Source organism: Drosophila albomicans, chromosome X, assembly GCF_009650485.2.
Source record: "Drosophila albomicans strain 15112-1751.03 chromosome X, ASM965048v2, whole genome shotgun sequence".
Lineage (NCBI taxonomy): Eukaryota > Metazoa > Arthropoda > Insecta > Diptera > Drosophilidae > Drosophila > Drosophila albomicans.
In genome coordinates, this window is record NC_047627.2 from 10844001 (window position 1) to 10864309 (window position 20309).

The 20309-nt window shown below is 39.0% G+C and overlaps 1 protein-coding gene across 2 annotated transcripts; it reads right to left on the reverse strand.

The window, feature by feature from the left end:
- Positions 1-1998: 1998 nt before the first annotated feature.
- On the reverse strand, positions 1999-20051 carry LOC117571457 (fizzy-related protein homolog). 2 transcript variants are annotated; one of them, XM_034253608.2, is made up of 6 exons: positions 19701-20051; positions 15145-15576; positions 11788-12040; positions 3571-3804; positions 3354-3488; positions 1999-3281 (listed from the first exon to the last, which is right to left on the reverse strand). In XM_034253608.2, the coding sequence occupies exons 2-6, from the start codon at positions 15264-15266 to the stop codon at positions 2589-2591; spliced, it is 1437 nt and encodes a 478-aa protein (XP_034109499.1). In that variant the 5' UTR covers positions 15267-15576; positions 19701-20051; the 3' UTR covers positions 1999-2588. The 2 variants fall into 2 exon arrangements, with proteins under 2 accessions (XP_034109499.1, XP_034109507.1); XM_034253616.2 differs by lacking the exon at positions 19701-20051 and adding an exon at positions 16676-16769.
- Positions 20052-20309: the final 258 nt, after the last annotated feature.

The window sequence follows — 20309 nt, forward strand, 5'->3', positions numbered from 1 at the left end:
TAAGTAAAATATAAAAATGGTTTGAACTATAAAGAAAGTACAGACAAATAAAGCAACAAATCTAAAAATAACGTTTGTTGGAGAGCGTAAGTATTAAGAAGGATAAAGAATATCCCTAAAATGGTAAAAGTATTTATTTTCTAATTTGACTGTTTGTAGCAGAAGCATAGTATTTCAGCCTTACTTTCTATAATCATCCATTGGAAGGACGATCGTGATGTCCATGCCAATCAAAGAATATTGACGATGACTATCATCCTGTCGATGAACTTTGAAATCGTCCTGTAATTTGTGCTGTTCGCATTTTTCCTGAGAATTAAAAATTAAAAGTATTGGATCCTTAGACGATCCCATATTTTTTGATGCCCTTCCATAGAATTGGTCCTTTCGATCTTACCAATATGTGTCCTTTGAAAATGCGGCAGGATATGGCCGAAATATAGCTACTTTTCGGAAATGAACTCTCGTTGCACCCTCAAAGTATGCTATAAAAATGACATTTTTGTAGCTCCAATTTCAAATTTGAAATTTCAAAGCATTCGAAAAAAGCATTTCCGTTAAATTTAAAAAATAAGCTGCGAATAATATGACATTTTCAATTCCACCACTTGCTGCTGATTTATGTTCGCCTGCTATTTTAAATAATGAATTGTCTCTTTGTAAGCATTCGCAGCTTCAAGTAGACAGCAACAACAACAACAATATCTACAACAACACGAATAATTACAGCAACAACTTATGATGATGTTATTGTTGTTGTTGTCCAGTCGATGTCACTACGAACTGCAGAAAAGTCCCAGCTCACACGGTGAAATACCAGGCGATCATAAATCAGCAGCAGGCAGAAATACAGCAAGTCACTTGGTTAAATAGTGGCGCCATCTATCGTAATGACTATGTAAATTTGGTGCATCCCCAAAGTATGCTACAAAAAAGTGGAGATCGGCATCAATTAAAAATTTTAAAGCAATTGCTTAACTGACAGAGAAGCAAATTCGTTATAATTCAAAAATAATTTTTATTATTATTATATTTTTTTGCCATCTCTGCCAAATCTCTGAAATCTTGGCAGTACTCACCTTTTTATACGGATAATAAATTCTATCGATTGACATTCAAGGATTTCAAGAATGTTCCTATTAAATTCACATTTTTTCAAAAGGAGGATTGTGTTGTCCTTTGGCTTGAATATTGCTCTATCCAATACGATCCGATTCAAATGCTAAGAAGGACAAAAGCCCTTACAGGAGTCCAAATAAATATCTGGAGAATATCTAATGTTTTGGCTACAGCCTTATTGATCCTGGTAAATCTTATGTCAAACGATGACTTTTCTTAAAGTCTATAATCACGCCAAAGGACATTCAAATCATTCCTTCAGGAAAATTACAAGTTTTGAATCTTTAGGCTAGTCCCATATTTTAGTGATGCCGAACGATAGAGTTTATCCTATGGCCAAGATATAGCTAATTTTCGAAAAAACTCCTTGTCGCGTCCTCAAAGTATGCTATAAAAAATGAAGTTTTTGTAGCGCCAATTTAAAATTTGAAAGTCACCCGTCAAATTTCGAAAATAACGAACGATCTTGATTGAATTTTTAATGCAGCCACTTGCTGCTGATTTATGCTCGCCTGGTATTTCTACTAATGATAGGGCACTTGTTAAGTGTTCGGGGTTTAGAATTTGAGAGACAGACTATGGATGCCAAGTGTATTAATGATTTGCGTCTTCGCTGAGCCTTAGAGTGTGCTACGATAATGGCAAATTTCGGCTGTTGTTAGTCATAAAGAATTTGAAGAACTGTGGATGTCAAGTCTTCGCTAAGCCTAAAAATGTGCCACGTCAAACGTAGATTGAGATCGTTACGTCTTTAAAGATGCATCTTTTTAAAATATTGAATCACTCAAGTAGCTTTGAAATTGTATAAATTTATTATATATTTATGTGTATACATACAAAAAAAAAAAAAAACAAATAGAATATATTGCATTTGCAAATAATAAGACCTTAGGAGCTAAGTACAAAAAAATAATTGAGTTATTTTTAGTACACAAAGAAAAAAATTGTGTTCAATTAAGCTTATGCGATCAAGTGATAAACTTAGCTAAATTAAACCGTTTTCAGTTCTGGTTCTTAGCTCTAAAGCTAACATTAGATTATGGTAAATATAATGCAGTATAAGTATCTGCTAAATAATCACTATACATTACTTAAAAGATATACAAATTTTTGGGTTATTGCAGAGTAGGAGCGTGAAAGCGTGACTAAAATGTTAGCTTTGTATCGTGTATCATTACATTGGCTTACCAATTAATTTTGCCCGCCCAAACCTTAAGACTCGCAGTAGTAGTAGATGAACATATTTTCACAATGCTAACATAAATTTAGTAAATATGGTTAGTGAAACACACGCACACACATTACATGTAGATGAGATGATGAGAGTGCATAGTTATTAGCCCCAGGTTATCGATCGATCGATTGATTGGTTGATTGATTGGTTGCTTGCTTGCTTAGTAGCTGTTTACCTTTGGCGCCTCGCTCAGTCAAAATATGATTGGTGTGTGTCCCCCCGCCCGACGCGTCGTCTACCTGATGTTGGCAAACAGATTGAGAACCGATTTGTTCTCCTTCTGGCTGCGCGCCTTACTAAACACATTCCAAAAGCGCAACGTCTCATCGCCAGCGCCCGTAACAATCGCCTCTCCATCCGGACTGAGCGCCAAATAGAGTACACGATACGAATGGCCAGTTAGTTTGGCCACCTGCGTCAGCGACGGGTATTTCCACACGAGTATCTGATTCTGCGAGTATCCATGTGTGGAGACCAGCTCCGATGAGTGCTTCGACCAGGCCAAATTGCACACCTGCGAGCCAGTGTCCACGCACTGCATGGGCTGACCCGTCAGCGTGTTCCAGAAGCGTATGCAACGATCGGCAGTGCCGCCGCCGCTGGCCAGCAGTCCGTGGTGGTGCGGTGACCAAGCAATTGCTTTCACTGCCGCCATATGTTCCGTATACGATTGCACCGGATTCACCGAGTGCTGATTCCACACGTATAACCGATTGTCGTTGCCACCGCTGGCCAAATACTGATTGTCCGGCGACCATTTGAGGCCGCAAACCTCTTGACGATGGCCGGCCAGACGTCGCTCCGACTGCAGCTGAGGTGTGCGAGTGTCGCGCTGAATAATCCAACGATCTCTCGATCCACTCGACAGAATGTCACTGTTCCAGGCCAAAGCACCCACGCGTGCCGAATGTCCATTGAGTTTGTTGATCTTTCGGAGTGTGAGAGAAGTGAGAATTAAGACATATTCTTCAGCATTGTATAGAAGAAGTCGCGCACTCACCTGCTTGTTGGCTGCCACATCCCAGACGGTGACGTAGCCATGGTGTGTGCCCACGGCAACAGTGTTGCCACGTTCGTTCCATGACACGGATGTCACTGTATTCGAATCGGGACTGAGATCGCACAAGCGGGTTACCTGTTTACATTACGAGACGGAGAATGAGTTACAGTTGAAAGTAGTTGTTTGCTCGATCGTTGCTCGAGTTGTTTACACTCACCTGACTGGTGCACGCGCTCCAGAGATATACACAACTGCCGAGGCCAACGGCGAGCACATTCTGCGACGACCAGTCAACCAGATTGAGATAGAAGTCATCCTGCAGTTCGGGCGCATCGAGCACTTTGAATGGTATTCGCGAAATCTTGCGCGTCGCCTTGCGCGGCGATCGCAACAGCTTCTGGCTCTTGGCGCTCACCGGCGACAACGAGTACGGGCATTCCCCATTGTAGTCCTGCAAATATGGGAGTAGAAGAAACACGTCAAGTCATATATCAATTAGTTTGCTCTGGTTAAGTCGACCAAATTGCCAAAGCAAAGCGGCGAGCTTTGTTTGCGCGTCGCGTACTTGGCTCGCCAATTAACGCCACGGTGCTAAAAGCGGCGACCGCGTCCGCAATCGCATTCCCCTTGCCTCTACCCCTTACCGCCTCTAACTTCCACACGCACTCTAAGCAATTCTTCATCGCTTCCCTGGCATAGAAAATGCGTAAAACAGAAGTGTGTTAAGCGTATGCGCCTCCTCCTCCTCCTTCTCTCGCCCTTCCGCATAATTCCCCTGTGCCATGCATCGCTGCCTTACGCAATCGACGCAATTACGAATGCGTGGGCCGAGCCAAGAGGCATCCACGCACTGAAGCCAAGCCGTTGTTGTAGCTGCCTCTGTGCGTGTCCAACTACTGACCAACACAATTCCCATGCAAAATGTAAGACCTTCAATTGAAGTAGGCTTCAAGATAATAATGCAATAGATACTTTTCGATATACGCAACTAGAGACTACAAATAGATACAGTAGTTCCATCTATAGATAAGATGGAGCTGTAGATACAGCAGATTATATAAAGACTGACACTTGTGTATGTTAAGATATCTAGTTACTTTATTACTACTTCACATTGTGATTCAAAAGACAGCTTTCAAAATACAGCAAGTATTGAACCGAAAGATACTTTTGGTAGTTTAATTAGACAGTCCCAACTATCCGTACATATGTTTATCTAATTACTATAATGTGTGACTAGTTGACTAATTCGTTTGCCACTTGCAACTGGCTCAGATTTGTCATCGCTGTGCTTTGCTTTGGTCAGTCAGTGTCAGTGTCTGGGTCTCGGGGTTCTGGGATCTGTCTGTCCACACCCCATTTTCGATTCTGATTCAGCAGGCAAACATCCCGACAAACAGACAAGCAACGCACTGATCGCAGTTCACATTTGTATTTATATTTCATTTTTATTTTTATTTAATGTTTGCTCGCGATAAGATTGCCTGGGATATGGATAAGCAGCAGCAGGAGGAGTTGGAGGCGGAATGAGTCTGGGTCAACCCACTTGACGCTTGGCTCCGTGTGCACTTTTAATTCCGCTGGCAAATTAAAATTTAATTCAATTAACAAGCGCGTGCAGAACGAGTACTTGGAACGTTAATAACATTGACCAGAGAGTTGAGTCTCTCAAATTGCGTGACGCAGTCGCAGTTGAGTGGAAAGAAGAGGAAGAGGGGGATAGAGATGTGTGTGTTCTATGGCTCACTTTGCACTTTGGGCCAGCAATTTAATGGCTCAACTCAACTCGAGTTGGCTCCGTTTTTTGTTTCTGATGCTTTCTGGGAATACCGTCACACACATGTGGCAGTTAAATAGCTCTGGAGCTCTGTAGCTCTGTGGTCAGTCTGTTGCGAGTGTGTTGTGTTATGGGATTGCCTCAGTGGGCCCATAAAGCGTACAAGCAACTGCCATTAAATTTAAATGCTTTTCGATGCCAAGTGCGGATGCCAACCACGTGTGTGTATGTACGAGTGTGTGTGTGTGTGTGTGTGAATGTGTACCAAGCTATGCCTATTAGAAATTCAATTCAACAACCAACAACTACACATCTCGCAGCGACTGTTAGAGAGCGAGACAGAGAGCATTGAAACTCCGCTACAAACCAAGTTCAAATCCACTGCCAACAAATTCACGTTGTCTTTCTTTCGATTAAATCTCTCTTTCTCAGTGGCTGGCTTGTCCGCTTGTTGAGTCCGTTGCTATGTTGTCTGTCCGGCTGTCGTTGTTGTCATTCGAAATTGTCATCAGTCAACAGCAGCAGTCATCATCATCAGTTGTTGTCTTTGTTGTTGGTTGTCTACCCTTTGCACTCTGCTTGTCTTTGTGCCAAAAAATGTCTGTCAAGTCGCAACATAATCAAGTTCTTTCACATCTACGCAATTCTGCGAAACACATGCTCTAGAGAGCGACGCCCAAGCTATCGATAGTATGCAACTACTATCGAACATTGAAGAAATCGACTATCGAGTGTTTGAGATAATAAACATTTCTGAACATTCTTCGAAATATGTTTTAATGAGAATTGAATGGCAGAATCTATGAAGTTCAAGGAAAACTCACTTCAAGCACATTGAAAGCTTCAGTTAATGTTTCATTATCTATGTATTGCTTTTCCCCTTGGAATACCTTCCGTTTTAGCCAGCCCAAACATTTCAAGATCATTGGCCATATCATCAACTTCATTTCAATTCTCATTAAAACAATAAATATTAAACAAATTTTAAAACAAGTAAGCGTGTATATTCAAATATAAATTGGAAGCACAATGTTGGTATTTAATTCATTGTTCCTTATTATCATCAGACTTTTTTTTTTAAAACTTTATCGCTTATCAATTTTTTATGCTGATCTGTAGTTATATATTCAATGTCATACTATTCCCTAATGTGATGTATACTATAAATTATAAAAAGGTGTATCTATTTATTAACTTATAGGCTGATCTGACATTTAAATACTGTATTACATCTCTAGCTGAATAAATGCGTATAAAAACTATCGATCGCTTTGTTAAGCTCACAGCCAGTCGTGAGTACAGTCACCGCTATTCATTAAGTGCTCTTGCTGAGTGATCTACGATTGTCTCTGCACAGCAAAATGGCGACGAAGCTGAAAAACTTGAGGAAAGCTGTCGCAACAAAGCTACAAATCAAGCTCAGTTTGGCAATTGAATGGCGCAAAGAAATGGCAAAGTCATTGGCCAAGTTGCCGGCCGGCAATTGTTGTTGTTGTTATTGCTGTTGTTGTTATTATTATCCCATTGGGGGCGGAGCTCAAAAGACAGCTTATAAATTAAACAAACAAACAACCAACCAGCGGCAATAAAGCAAAAGGAGCACAAGAGGGGGAAAAGTGGAGAGAGAGAGGCGACGAGTGAGAATGTTAATGATCACGATAATGGGAAAGCGAATGAGCATGCGAATGGGATATGGATATGGATATGGATATAATATGAGCAAAAATTCAAGCATGAATGCTCGCGAATGTGAGTTTGAACCTGTCGCGACGAAACTCTTTGCATTGCTTACTGCTTGCTGCTTAGTTAATCACTGAATCACTGTGGCCAAGTAGTCAAGTAGTCAAGTGGCCAAATGGTTAAATGGCCAACTGGTCAAGTGGCTTTCAGCGTGGCTAAGAGTTCAAGTTAATGCGATGCTAATGCCACAAGTCTGCTGCATAAATTAATATCAATAATAATAAAAATAATACAATAAACAAGCAAACAAACCAAAGTCGAAAAGACGCGGCCAGCCAAAAATAGCTGAGAAGCGACCCAAGAGCATTGTATTTGTATAATTCTTTAATGGGTATTCCAAATGGCCCCCAACAGGTGCACGATCGGACTATGAAAGCGAAACGACAACACGATAACGATGTCTTCTTTTTGGCTCATGATTAAAGGCTAGACACAATTTTAGAGAGTGTGAGAAACACTCACAACAATGAACTATATGTGAGAGAGAGTGAGAGAGAAAGCTGCGCCTACCTCTAAATGCAATATATAACAATCTTCTACTCATTGATCATTCATGCTTCCATGCCACTGACTGACTCATTTAAAAGCACCTCTCACACTCACACAATGAATATGTTAGCCAGGTAAATGCATTTGCGATTCATAAATCTTCAAAGTGCTCCAATAAATTTGAAACGCACAACTTTTGAGGCGTCTCTGTGCTTCAGACTAGAACTTGATTATTTATATTTGAATAATGCGCTTCATATTGTGCAGTAGACTTCGTCGATTTAAAAGCTAAATATATGAGTCATGTGTGTTGAAATACTTTTATATTAATCTATTCTTGATATACAGATTTATTTAGTAGTACCTTAATTACACATATTGATGCCTCACACCTATGTGGTTGAGTTCATTAATATGCATTTTCAACTGAGATTTTGTGGTATTTTCTTAAAAACAAAAAAGTAAAAAAGCTACATTCATGTATACTGGTATATAATGAAGAAAATACTGAAGTATACCGAGGATTATATTTGGTATATCAACATATCATAGGTCTACATTCGAAATATACCACAGTGTACAAAATATACCAAATTGTCAACCAAAGCAACTTAGATCCATCTACAGCCATTCATCCCTTAGCAATTTATTTCTAAATAAATTCTGTTTTATTTTATTGTTTCAATAGGGTAGATGGGTATTACATTGGGTATATTATTGCTTTGGTTAAAAATCTGGTATATTAGGCACTCTATGTTTGAACGTGGTACTATGTTATACTATATCCCACATATAGCCTTTAGTATTTTTACAGTACAATACTTTTCGAAATGAATTATAGCTTGGAAAATCTCTTCAATTTGCTATTATTTTATCTCTATCTATCTATCTACTTAATTTTCTATTATTATTATATTCGAGCAACTTTAATAATAAACATTTTTTGACAATCTATTCTTAACACAAATCAGCTGTAGCTTGATGCTGAGATTTCTTTCTTCTACGTGTTGAGTCGTCAGCATACAGCTGTCAATTTCCATATTTATCAGATGAAGTATATCAGAAAAAGATAGCGAGTTCTTCTTAGTCTTTAACGTGGTCAAAGCTCACGTCAAGCTGCCATCAAAACACGTTAAATATGTGCGAATTTTGCGACTGAATGCGAGTCGAAAGATCTTCAGTGGCGAATTAAGCAATTATTTCAGTTTGGGCCATAGAATGTGATATATAACGCGACTGACAGATTGGCAGCTTGGCAGTTTTGGGTCTCAATGGGGACTACTGTAAGTACGTGTGGCCAGCGAAATAGATAGATGGATGGATTGGCTATTATTTATGACGGCGACCGCACATAATTGAATTATATTTATTATTTGTGATTTGTTCGTCTGGGTTTTGGGGTCTGGCCTGGCTTAGCTGTTTTGTTATGACCAGGCCCAAAAAAGATCCAAAAACCCAGACGAATACAATGAGTCAAAAAATGTTTGGAGTTGGACGAGGGGTGTGGCACACACACACACATAAGCCAAAGTTGTTGTGCGTTAATTGTGTGGGCGTGATGTAGATGAATGGCCGCTGATTGAGGCGACAATTTCATAGGTAGCAACCTCCCCCTGATCACTTCTTCTGCCCACAGAGCTGTACGACTCCCTCTAAGACAATCTGAGCCCATTAATCAAAAACCAAATAGCCAAATGTGAGCACAAGACGAATATGGCCAGAATGACACGTTAATGGAGCGCTTGAGCTAAACTTGCCCGCGGACATAAACAAGTACCTTCTCCCCTCCCTCTCTCTCTCTCTCTGTCTCTGCCCTCGAGCTCTGCGGGATCTGAGAAGAGGTCTGGTTATTCATTGCGTGCGCTTATTGACTCAAGTGTCGTTTTAGACCACTGAAGTAGTTGGGCAAACGGGCGACGCGAGCTCCAAACAATTGCTCCGATGCTTCATCTCAATCTCTCTCCATCTTCCTGTCTCTTTCTGTATGTGCTAGAGATGATCGCATGATCGTAGCACGAAGCACGAAAAGCACAAATGAACATTATTTTTAATTAAAAGAAATCTGCAATCTACTAACATTCATATGAACTAAAGAAGCCATTAAAGAAAAAGGGAGAAATAGGATTATAAATCGAACTTGATTATTTCATACATTATTTTTTATAGTTCCAGCGACTTTTACTAGCGAACATTATCGATATCGAATGTCTTTTAGGGATGTAAGCAGACTCGCTCGTGATTGCTCGTGTCACGTGGCGCTGTTAACTGAGACTCAAATCCAAATCGATGTCGCCTCGAATTCAAGACTGCGATTCATATTCATATTTATATTCACATTTTAGAATGGAAAAGGCTTTTGTTCTTGTTGCTGCTCACTTGGCAGTCGAAACGTTTTCATTATTGTTGTTGTTGTTGTTGGCAACGTGTCAACTGTCAGAAATTAGTCAAAGCAAAGCGGACAATGGGCACAGAGACGAGGCAGCACTGTGAGACGTGTCGCCGTCGTTGTTGGAGCAATTGAAGCAAACATAAATCTGATAAGCGCGCAAATATGTCAGCTCAAATGATGACGATCGCCATTAACATTAACCAAATACAATTTGGCCGGAATGAAATAAACAACAAAACAACAAAAAAAAAAACACTTGCCTCTTCAGCGGCAATTGACAAGTGGCAAGTGGCAACAGTTGAATAGAAAACATAAAGAGATAGATAAATTGAAAAAAAGTGAATAAATGTTGGAATATAAATAATAAATGGGAACGTGCAAACAGACAAGAAGAGCAACAAAAGCAACAAATCAACTAAGAACCGGCTGTACCAACACACAACGAGGCTTCAGAAGAAGCCAAAGCTGTAGCTGAAATCAAAGTGTGTTAACCCCAAATCGAGCTGAACCGATCCGGTCTCTAACCATCATCAAAGGCAGCCACCAGCCACCACGACGAGGCCAAAAAAAGAGAGCGTGAGAGGAAACAATAGAAGAGATAGAAAGAGAGAGAGAGAGAGACTGACTGAATGCTTTTCACCCTCTTCCCATGGTCAGAGTTTTTCTCAAACCGGTTGCCACAGATTAATAGACAGACGGACGGACAGAGGGAAAGATGGACAAATATGTGCATTAGATACATATTTGGCAGCATGAGATACAAATATGTACACACACTTTGAATGAGATAGATTTGTTTAGATGCCACTGAAGATATTCAACTAAGTAGAGGACACTTGCCTGGGAAACACAGTTCGAAGACAATTCGAAGACAGTTCGAAGAACTATGCCACACATAACTAATAGCCAAAGATACTCCGCATCAGATAGGCTGTGCTAAAAGGCAAAAACAAGTGTACAATCAAATGGATAATCAGACTGCCAAAGAAGAGGCGCAAATTGGCAAACTTGTGTTATAACCAAGTTGTATATTAATTAAGCACAAGGAGAGATTAGTTTAAAGTCTCCAAATGTATCTACACACATTTAACAAAAGATACACAATCTCCCAATTTGTAGAGATCTTTCGATAAACAAGAATAACAAAATATAATTGAATATTAAAGAAATAAAAATGAAGAGCTTAAAGAGTGTGTCTTTAAATGTATTTATATAGTATCTGGAATGTATCTAGTAGATACAACAAAATACACAATCTACAAAAATCTAATATTAAAGAAGCAAAAGATACACAAACCATTACAATTGGAAATCAGATTATTTACAAGTTAGAAAGCTCACTTCACTATGAGATATCCTCTACCCATTTTGAATCAGACCAAATTGAGTTTTAAAATATACCAACAAATACTAAAAATTTGCCAAATGATATATTTGATATATTGGTACAGTATTTCAAAAAATGCCATATAGTACAAAATATATCATATAGTAGAAAATATACCTTAGAGTACAAAATATACTAAATGGTCAGCTGCCAAAGCAGCTAAGATCCAATTTCCTTTCCTATCCTGTCCTATGACTAGCGGGTATACAAAAGATTAACAATCCATATTCGATTGTTAGATACATAAAGCAACACTTGTTTGCATTTTGATGCCAACACATTGATGGATCGTCGTCGTGATAAATTTCGATATAAGAGGGTAACTAGGTAAATAGAGGGGACCACAACTTGCTGGTTAATTGATTGCAACTGTCGGAGAGAGAGCATTCCCAGGGTCTCATCACAAGAGTCCATGACCTGCTGCCCGCTAGATAGAGAGAAGTGCATTCAACCCAAGACTCAACACTCAACACTCGACGATCTAACGGACGACGCATTCTTACAAAAGCCTGTTGGCTCAATTAGTTCACACAGATCAGACTGCAAATTCAATTAGTGCAACGCAACAACAAAGAGCGAAATAACTCGTGTCAATTGCTCGAATTGTGTTATATGTCTGGCAGGGGGGGGGGGGGGGAATGAAGAAACTCACCTGCTTGGTGGGTGATTGGTATTTGAAGAGGCTGCGCTTCGCCGCCGGCGTATATGAGTTCTCGTTGCGCTCCTCGCCCGCGGTCTTCACATCATCGATGGCCGAGCCAAGGAGCTCGTTCTTCAAGAGGCACGAATAGGCCAAACTATCGCGTGCCGTTTCGCCGCAATCCCTTTGCTTTTTGCTCGTCTGTGGCGAGTTATCATTGGACTTGCTAATGGACGCGAAGCTCGTCTGCCAATTGTTGTGTGCCCTGCGAAAAATGCGAAATACGAAATGTGAAATGTGAGATTAAATGAATATGTTAATAATTAATGCAATTAATGTAAATCAAAACGTTTGCCTCTCCTCCTTCTCCTTCTCCAAAATGGAAGGCTATGATAACTTCAGCGACTGTGTGGATTTCTTGTATTTATTTTTGCAAACCAAGCACAAAGCATGGCAAAAACTTTTGCCAAATATAAATTATTTATACACAATCAACAATAGCAAAAACAGAGAAAAAGAGGGGAGGAGAGGTAGAGCAACAATCGCAATCGCAACTGCAAAATAAATTTATGCAAACGCGTTCAAATTCAATTGTGCGATGTGTCTGGCGCAAGGGGACCTCACAAATGACTCTTAACACCCTTCGTGTCTGCTTACAATGCGACGGCGACGACTCCCCACATTCCCATCCCCATCCCCATTGATCCCCCTCTTTGGATACCTTGGTTAGCCGCCACGTAATGCAAACATTAAGACGGCCAATTGTTATTATTTTTGCTCATAAAACATAAAAAACGTGTGCAACGTGCAAAAAAATATTGAATGTCAAATTCGCGCAAAAATATAAATTCGCAAATGTTTGCTAACTTGCAAAAAACACAAAAAAAAAAAAAACGAAAATTGCCAAATTTGCCATTGAAATTTGGCCAAGTGTGAGAGAATTTCAACCTGCCCCCCAAAACGTGATTAACGAAGGGAGGCGGAGGCAAGACGCATTTGAAGATTGCATTGCACGACAACTGTTTATGCATGCAACACATGCGTCTCTTCTTCTACCGCCCCCTTCAACTCCTCCTCCCCCCTGGCACGTTGCCACTTCCCGTGTGTGTCCCATTGACAATTGGCTTCAGAGGCTCATATCTGGCAAACGCATTTGAAGCACCTACTTCCACCTACAATAAATCAAATGTACAAGGCAAGCGGCAGCAACAGCTGCAGGCTTCAGTTTGGGGCAAGGTGGCACCAACCGGGAGGCAGGTGGCAAGTGGCATGGAGCAATGACAATTCAATCAACACAGGTGACGAAGCGAGCCACAAGCCAAGGCGAAGAACAACACGAAAGAGTTTGATGACTTTGTGGCAAACAGAATATTATGCATTGACTTTAAGTTGCAATTTATTTGGTTTCAATTTTATTTAAGAAGCTAGAGCGTTAACCCTATATTATATATATTATTCTGTGATGCTTTTTGAATTCTTTAAAAACAAAACAACATTTTGGCATTAGAACTTTAACTTTTCTGATGATAAAGCTACATTATTCAACATTCTGGAACATACAACAATTGTATAACTTCTATACAGAAATAAATAGGTTAAATAAGTTAAACATAAAACAAAAATTTGTTGTTTTTTGGTATGTTATTCAGTTTATAGCACTCTAGCCTAACGATAAGAGAGTTTCATAAAGAAATACAAACATTCAATAATTAAACTATCCTCTATTGAAATGCTAAGAAAAAAGTATTGGAAAATATAATCTTGTAACAATCTAAAATATTTATTGATATTTTTACTGCGCAGCAAACAATTTGAAATGAGTTGATTAAAAAAGCTCACAATCAACTTCCAGTTAAATGTTTTAAATGTGAAAAAGCAGTTAAAGTCATTACATTAATATTGATTTGATTTCCATTTCAATTGTCGAACTAGAACACAAAAACTAAAATAAATACTATACTAAAAGAACAATATTTGAAAATATACGGTATAAATATACTAAAAGTGTAATATTTCAAATGTAATTACTGCATAAATACTTAAACTTCCAATTAAATGTTCTTGAATCTGCGAAACCCATAAAATTTGAAACACTCAAAAATACAGTCGAAAATTGTCAAATTTTACAATTTTTAACTGCGGAGGGAAAAATATAAATATTGTACAAATATACTAAAAATTCAATATTTAAAAATATAAATACCGCATAACTACTTAAAACTTTATACTCAATTTTCGAAAATAGCTTTAGAAAAATACTCAAAAATATAATGTTGTAACAGTCGAAAGTATTTGACGAAGGGAAAAAATATTTGAAAATATAAATACTGTACAAATATACTTAAATTACAATATTTTAAAATATAAATACTGCATAAGTAATTTCAACTACTGTTCTTAAATATTCGAAAACAATACATGATATTCTAGCTTTAAACAAATACTCGTAAATATAAAATATTTATCAAAATTTGCTATTTTTAAACAGCGCAGCGAACAATTTAAAACAAAGACAAAGACGAACTTTCAGTTAAATGTTTCTAATGTAGAAACGCTACCTCAAAAGTTCCCTCAAGAATTCCGTTTAACCCATTGACGCCAAAAATAACTTAAATTTGGAATTACTTTAGGCTGAGCACGCTTAAAAAATTCTGTCGCTGATCGAATGTGCGGTAAATAAATAAATTGAAGCGTGCAGCTTTCATCGCATTCAATCCAGGAGGTGATCAATAAAACATGTGTCGCATTATTTTTAGCCGCACTTATTTCTAGAGCAATTGAAAGCTAATCGAATGAAGAGCGAAAACAAAACGAATAGTTGTCCAACTAGGGGGTAAAATTGAAGTGAACTACTTGCGGAAGTACTAATAAATAAAAGTGTTGTTCTTTTTTTGTTCGTAGTTCGTTGTTCGTTTGTTTGTTTTGTTTTCTAGGTGAGAACAACAAAAAGTAGACACAAAACACAACGTAGAGCAACGACAACAAAATGAGGAGTTAAGTGAAAGGTGCGCAAATGTTTTGAAGCAAAAGCTGTAATTAGAGAGATACAAGATACAAAGTATGTTGTTGTGATATGGAAGGGGAAAACAGGCAGCCTAGGCAACTGGTTTCCTCCGAATCGGAGACAGAGATAGACACACAGAGTGTGTGAGAGAGAGAGAGAGAGGGAGAGGTTGGGGAGTGCAGGAAACTGTGGTTCCGTTAACTAAACGAGGCGCAACCAGGCGGCAAATGTTGTAGAACTCTTGTTGTTGTTGCTGCTGTTGTGTTGCACACGTTTGAAAGCGGAAAAGATGACGTAGCACAACAAATAACGGATGGGGGGGGGGGAATGGGTGTGGGGAGGTGTTGTCGAGAGAGTTCACTCACCTGCAGGGAATGAAGCGATCCAGCGATGTTGGTGTCGTCGATGATTCAATATTACCAAATAGATTCCTCGCCTCGGGACTGTAATGCTTCAGAATGCGCTTCTCGTATTCCGGACTAAACATCTTGTGTGTTTGTTGTTACTCTAACTGTGTTATTTCGCTGACTTTGTGTTTCCTGTGATCCTGTTCGAGGAACAACAACAAACCGTAACAGAAACAGGAACTGAACTTTAGTTTCTTGGCACTGCCAAAGAGATAACGAAAATAATCTTGATGATGATCAGCACTGATCTCTGTTGTTGACGTTGATTTCGATCGATGAAATACCAAATTCCTTGTTGGTAACGAACGTTCAAGTACAAAATATATAATGTGTGTGTATGTAATTGCTTTATCTCTTCTTCTATGAAATATATGGGCGATAAAACTTGTGCTGTAAAGAAATCGAGAAGAGAGAAGGAAAGGGAATGAGTTAATTTGAATCGATTTAAATGTTTTTTTTTTTGTACTTGTACTTTGCTTGTTTTTTTGATACCCCGCAAGTAAACATCATGTGAGGTATGATACACAAGACAACTAAATGGAATGTTCTTTTACGATTTCTGGTCAAGTTCAGATCTATTATATTTTACAGGGTATCTCGCTAGTTGTTTATATTTGGTTATCTAGTATATATATTGAGAGGTTATATTTCGCTCAAGTTAAGAGTTTTACCTAAAAGATCTTCTAAATTTTTGTATTTTACAGGGTATCTCGCAAGTTGTGCAACTTTTGCAGCCTAGTATATTCGAATTTGAATAAAATTGTAATTTATTTTTGTCGACAGTTTGCAAGCCAGCTCATTAATCAACGTCCGCCACATGGTCCAAACAGTCAACTTGTTTTTTTCTAGGCTTTAAAAGTTATGGCCAAAAAGTGTGAGACAGACGACTCTCAAGAGAAGCCCAAGCCCAAGAGAGAAAGAGAAAGAGAAGGAGAGGAAGATAGCAGCGAACTATGTTTGGCGCTTACATGCTGGCTGCATGGCTAATCAGTTGGCCCCTCGAGTGTCTGGTGGGCGTATCAATCACACACACACACACACACACACTCACACACCCTCTCTCTACGAGTGTGAGTGTGTTATCTGTCCGTCCGTCCGTCTGTCTGTCTGTCCAGTTGTATCGCCTGTCATGTTGTTCGAATGTTATTCGCATGGAATGCGACGCGCATACTGAAAAGATGCTCAGATCTTCATTGTTTAACTTGGCCAACACGGCTGCTGCTTGGCTAATGAGAGTCTAGAGCTCTAGGGCTGCTCTTCTACGTACGGTGCCATGTGTCTATGCAGTCCCTTGGCACGCGGCTCTCGAGTCAATAGACGGACAATAGTTGGCGTGATTTGCTGTAATTAGTTAATGGGCGTTAACTGCTGCTGCTGCTGCTTCTTCTTGTTGCTTTTGGCCATAGGGAAGTGAATTGTGCAGAGCATGAAATGCACTCAACGCAACGACTCGAAACACTTCCGCGTTTGTTTGGTCATTGATACTAACCTGGCTTAAACACTCTCACACACACACACGTTTCTTGTTCGATTTGAAATACAAAATATATAGAAATTATCAACTGACAACCGACCGACTCGACTCGACTCGACTTCGACACACTGACTCGACTGACTAAGTGAATATCAATCGACTGACTGACTGAATGACTGACTTCTGAGTACGACAGCGACTCCGCTTTCAAAAATCAATTGACGCCCAGGTAGCCAGGCAGCCAGGCAGCGAGTCAGTCAGCCGGTCATTCAGTCCGTCAGTCATTACGTGGCTTCTAGGTAATTTGTTGGTGCTTAGGGAGAGATCCCAAAAGAACAGCCGGCTAGGGCTCGGCTGTGTTCAGGCCAACGGTGCTGGTGCTGATAAAAGTCCCAATACCTTATCGCTAAGCAAACAAATGCGGGCTAAATGAGTCAACGCTCAATCCCCGCTCTTGCATGTTTGAACATGTCGCGCCCTAGCTTTGCTTACGATAAGCAACAAGTGTTGAGCGTTGAGTGGAGTGGGGTAAAGTGAAGTAAAGTTCTTGTTGCACGTTGGGGTCAGAGACCAACAACACTTGCGCCTCGCTTTCTGCAGAAGCACAGGTTACATCACCACATCACATCACATCACCGAATACCATGGGAAAACGTTTCCGAGTGCCTAGCACATTAAGAACAATGTTGAAACTTATGACGGCATTTGCAGAACTCTGGCAATCAAATTACCCGCATAGTTTTCAATATCAAATTCGGCTAGTTCACAATATAATTCCATTTTTAAGATTTTACGCATAAATTTGTTCATTTCTTTTGCAAAGATTACGTGCTCCCAATACCTATAAACTATAGGGAATTCTTTCTTTTATATATATATAAAAAAAAAACAAATAAAATTGCTTTTAAAATAGGTAACATTAAATAAAAATAGAAAAATAATAATACAAAATACATGTGGGTATTTTGTAAAGAAAAAGCAGCAGAAATTCTACAAAAAATTAATGAGAGTTGCGACTAAAATTTTTTAACAGGCCGTGCTCGACAATAAGGCACTTGATAGCCAACAAAAAAGGTAATATTTTAGACATAATAACTGATTTTATGTCAAATGTGGATAGAATGAAGTAATACATATTTAATTATCAATTTGTGGTAATATTATTCAACCTTAAATACAGTTGATTCAGTTTCATTGTATTAAATAAAGATCTATATTTACATAGATAGTTCTAACATATTTAAGGAACATAATTTTGTTTGTAATACAATTTCAATAGTAGTAAATTATTGAACATTACATTTTATATTCAACGAGTCTTCATTATTATTTATTTTTCATTGTTGTCAAACTAAACACAAACCATTTTTCAGTAATTCTTGTTATCATATAGAAACCATAATAAAAATGTTGTCCCTGTCGCTTGATAAGGCATCACCCTCCTTAAGATTGTAAGTCACCCTTCCTATTTAATATTTCACAAATGAAAATCCCCTCGTACAAATTCTCTAAAAAAGTACTTATCACCAATTAAACGGATTGAGAATAAATTGAAAGTAATTTATAGTAATTTTATCTTCTTTTCCTTAAGAACTTGAACTAATTTGGTACTATTGACGTTAACGTAGATGGTAATATTAACTCACGCACACTTGTGAATTAAAATTACAATTTGTAAAAATAGTCTTCTAAAAATAATAAAAGAAATACGAAATAGTTTTATTTAATGGAGATTAGTTCTATTTCTAGCCAACAAAAATAAAAGACAAATGATTTCAGCATTTATCATTGCCAGCGTTGCTTCACTGTACTTGCACTGGGGGAAAGACAAAGAGGAGAGGTGGGAGGTGGGGTCTGAAGGCTTTTGGACTTGTTGAACAATGAAAATGATATGTTCTGCGGCGCTGACTGGTTGCTGCTTAATTTCGAAGCGAAGCGAAGGTCAAGAAAAGTCGCTGCTCGACATTTATAGACACTGAGATAATGCTCCCGGTTCCAAGTGGAGACAGTCAAGCAAGCAACAGCTGCCATGCTGTGGCTCCCACAGCGATAGACGACGTTGCACTTGAACTTTGACGGGGCTATAAATAAACATATAAATAATACACATATACACACATAAAAAGTATGTATTTATGTAAATAAATATGTAGATTATATGCATGGGGATATTATCGGAATTGGTTAACCGCACACCTCAACAAGAGAGGAACAAGTTGCGGTTAGCTTTGCCTTATCAGCCAGCCAACTAGCGTAGTTTTCATGTGTGGGAACATGATAAAGACACGCACCAGCAAAAACAACAGCAGCGATTCCACATGTGCGCTGAGAACACAACAACAACAACACTTATACGTGAACTTAGAAAAGAACCCTTTTTTGTTGAGCCATTGAAGAGCAAAGCAACGAATGTCAACGATTGAATAATAGAGCACAGCACGCGAGAGAGCGAGAGGCCAACAGGAGCAGCGAGTAATCGATAGACACTCACACACACACACACACAAGCACGCGCGTGCCCCCTCTCCAAAACTGCAGAAGCATATCGGAAATCGAAATAATGTCAAGGACATTTGCTTGATTCCAAATGGCCAAAAGCACAGCGAGACAGCAATAGACGCAGCGGCTGTTGTTGCGTTCGTTGTGTTTGTAGCCAATAACTAAATATTTAATTTAGCAATTTGCAGTAATTGCGTTTTGTTGTTATGTTTCCTATTGTGCACCGACACACACTATGCTGCTAGAAACGCACGCACCGTTAGAGCGGGAGAGAGATATGATGAGAGCAAAAGGCCAGCTGCATACAAGCAAACTCACTAACACTCGCATGCATGGCATTGCATATGCATATGCAGGCAGGGCAGGGGAGACAAACGCACGCTCCCTCTGCTCTCTCGTTCGCTCTCGCGTACAATGTACAGTAGTAGAAAATAGCGGAAAACGTATTTAACTGAATTTTAACTGTCATTTACTGCCGTCGTTCTACAGTTTGCACAATATTTTCGAATGTGCACTGTACATACACTCATTGCACACTTACTTGATGCTGTATTTTGTTATTGTTTGGAATTTTTTCTTTACGCGCAAAACACTACAAAAACGGTTAATTTTGATTTCATATTAGCTGCTGCTTCTGCTGCACCACCGCTGAGAACACAAACAAATGATTTGGGCAACGCAACGCGACGCGACGCGGAGTGCGTTGGTAAGTCTTCTTCGTCTTGGATGGCGACTGAGTTTATGTCAACGATGCGTTGTAAACGTCGCGCGTATTAAACAAAGATTTGCCTTAATATTTACGTTTGGTTGCTTGGTGTCTCCTTTCACTGTTGCGGTCCGCGCTTGTTCACCGCTGTTTGGATTTGTCCGAAACTTTAGCGTTTTTTTTTTGTTCACCGTCTGTTAGGTATTTTCGCCAGTGTGACCGCACCACTACGTTCAATATGTATTATTTGGTAAATCATATAAATACCAAATACACTATTTTGCAAAGCTGGTCACACTGCAAATGCAAATTATCCAAAAATTGGGTTGTTGCATCAATGTTTTGATTAAAATAGTAAATATCTCAAAAACTTTTCGTTCGCTATAATTAATATAATAATTGCTTTGGTCATAAACGTACCTCGCTCTACATTATTGTTTGTTA

Coding starts and splice junctions, on each gene's coding strand:
- LOC117571457 (XM_034253608.2), bottom strand. CDS start 15,266: ATGTTTAGTCCGGAATACGAGAAGCGCATTCTGAAGCATTACAGTCCC. Junction 3,805..11,787: donor ACCAATCACCCACCAAGCAG/GTGAGTTTCTTC, acceptor CCATATTTGCAG/GACTACAATGGGGAATGCCC. Junction 3,282..3,353: donor ATGTGGCAGCCAACAAGCAG/GTGAGTGCGCGA, acceptor ACACTCCGAAAG/ATCAACAAACTCAATGGACA.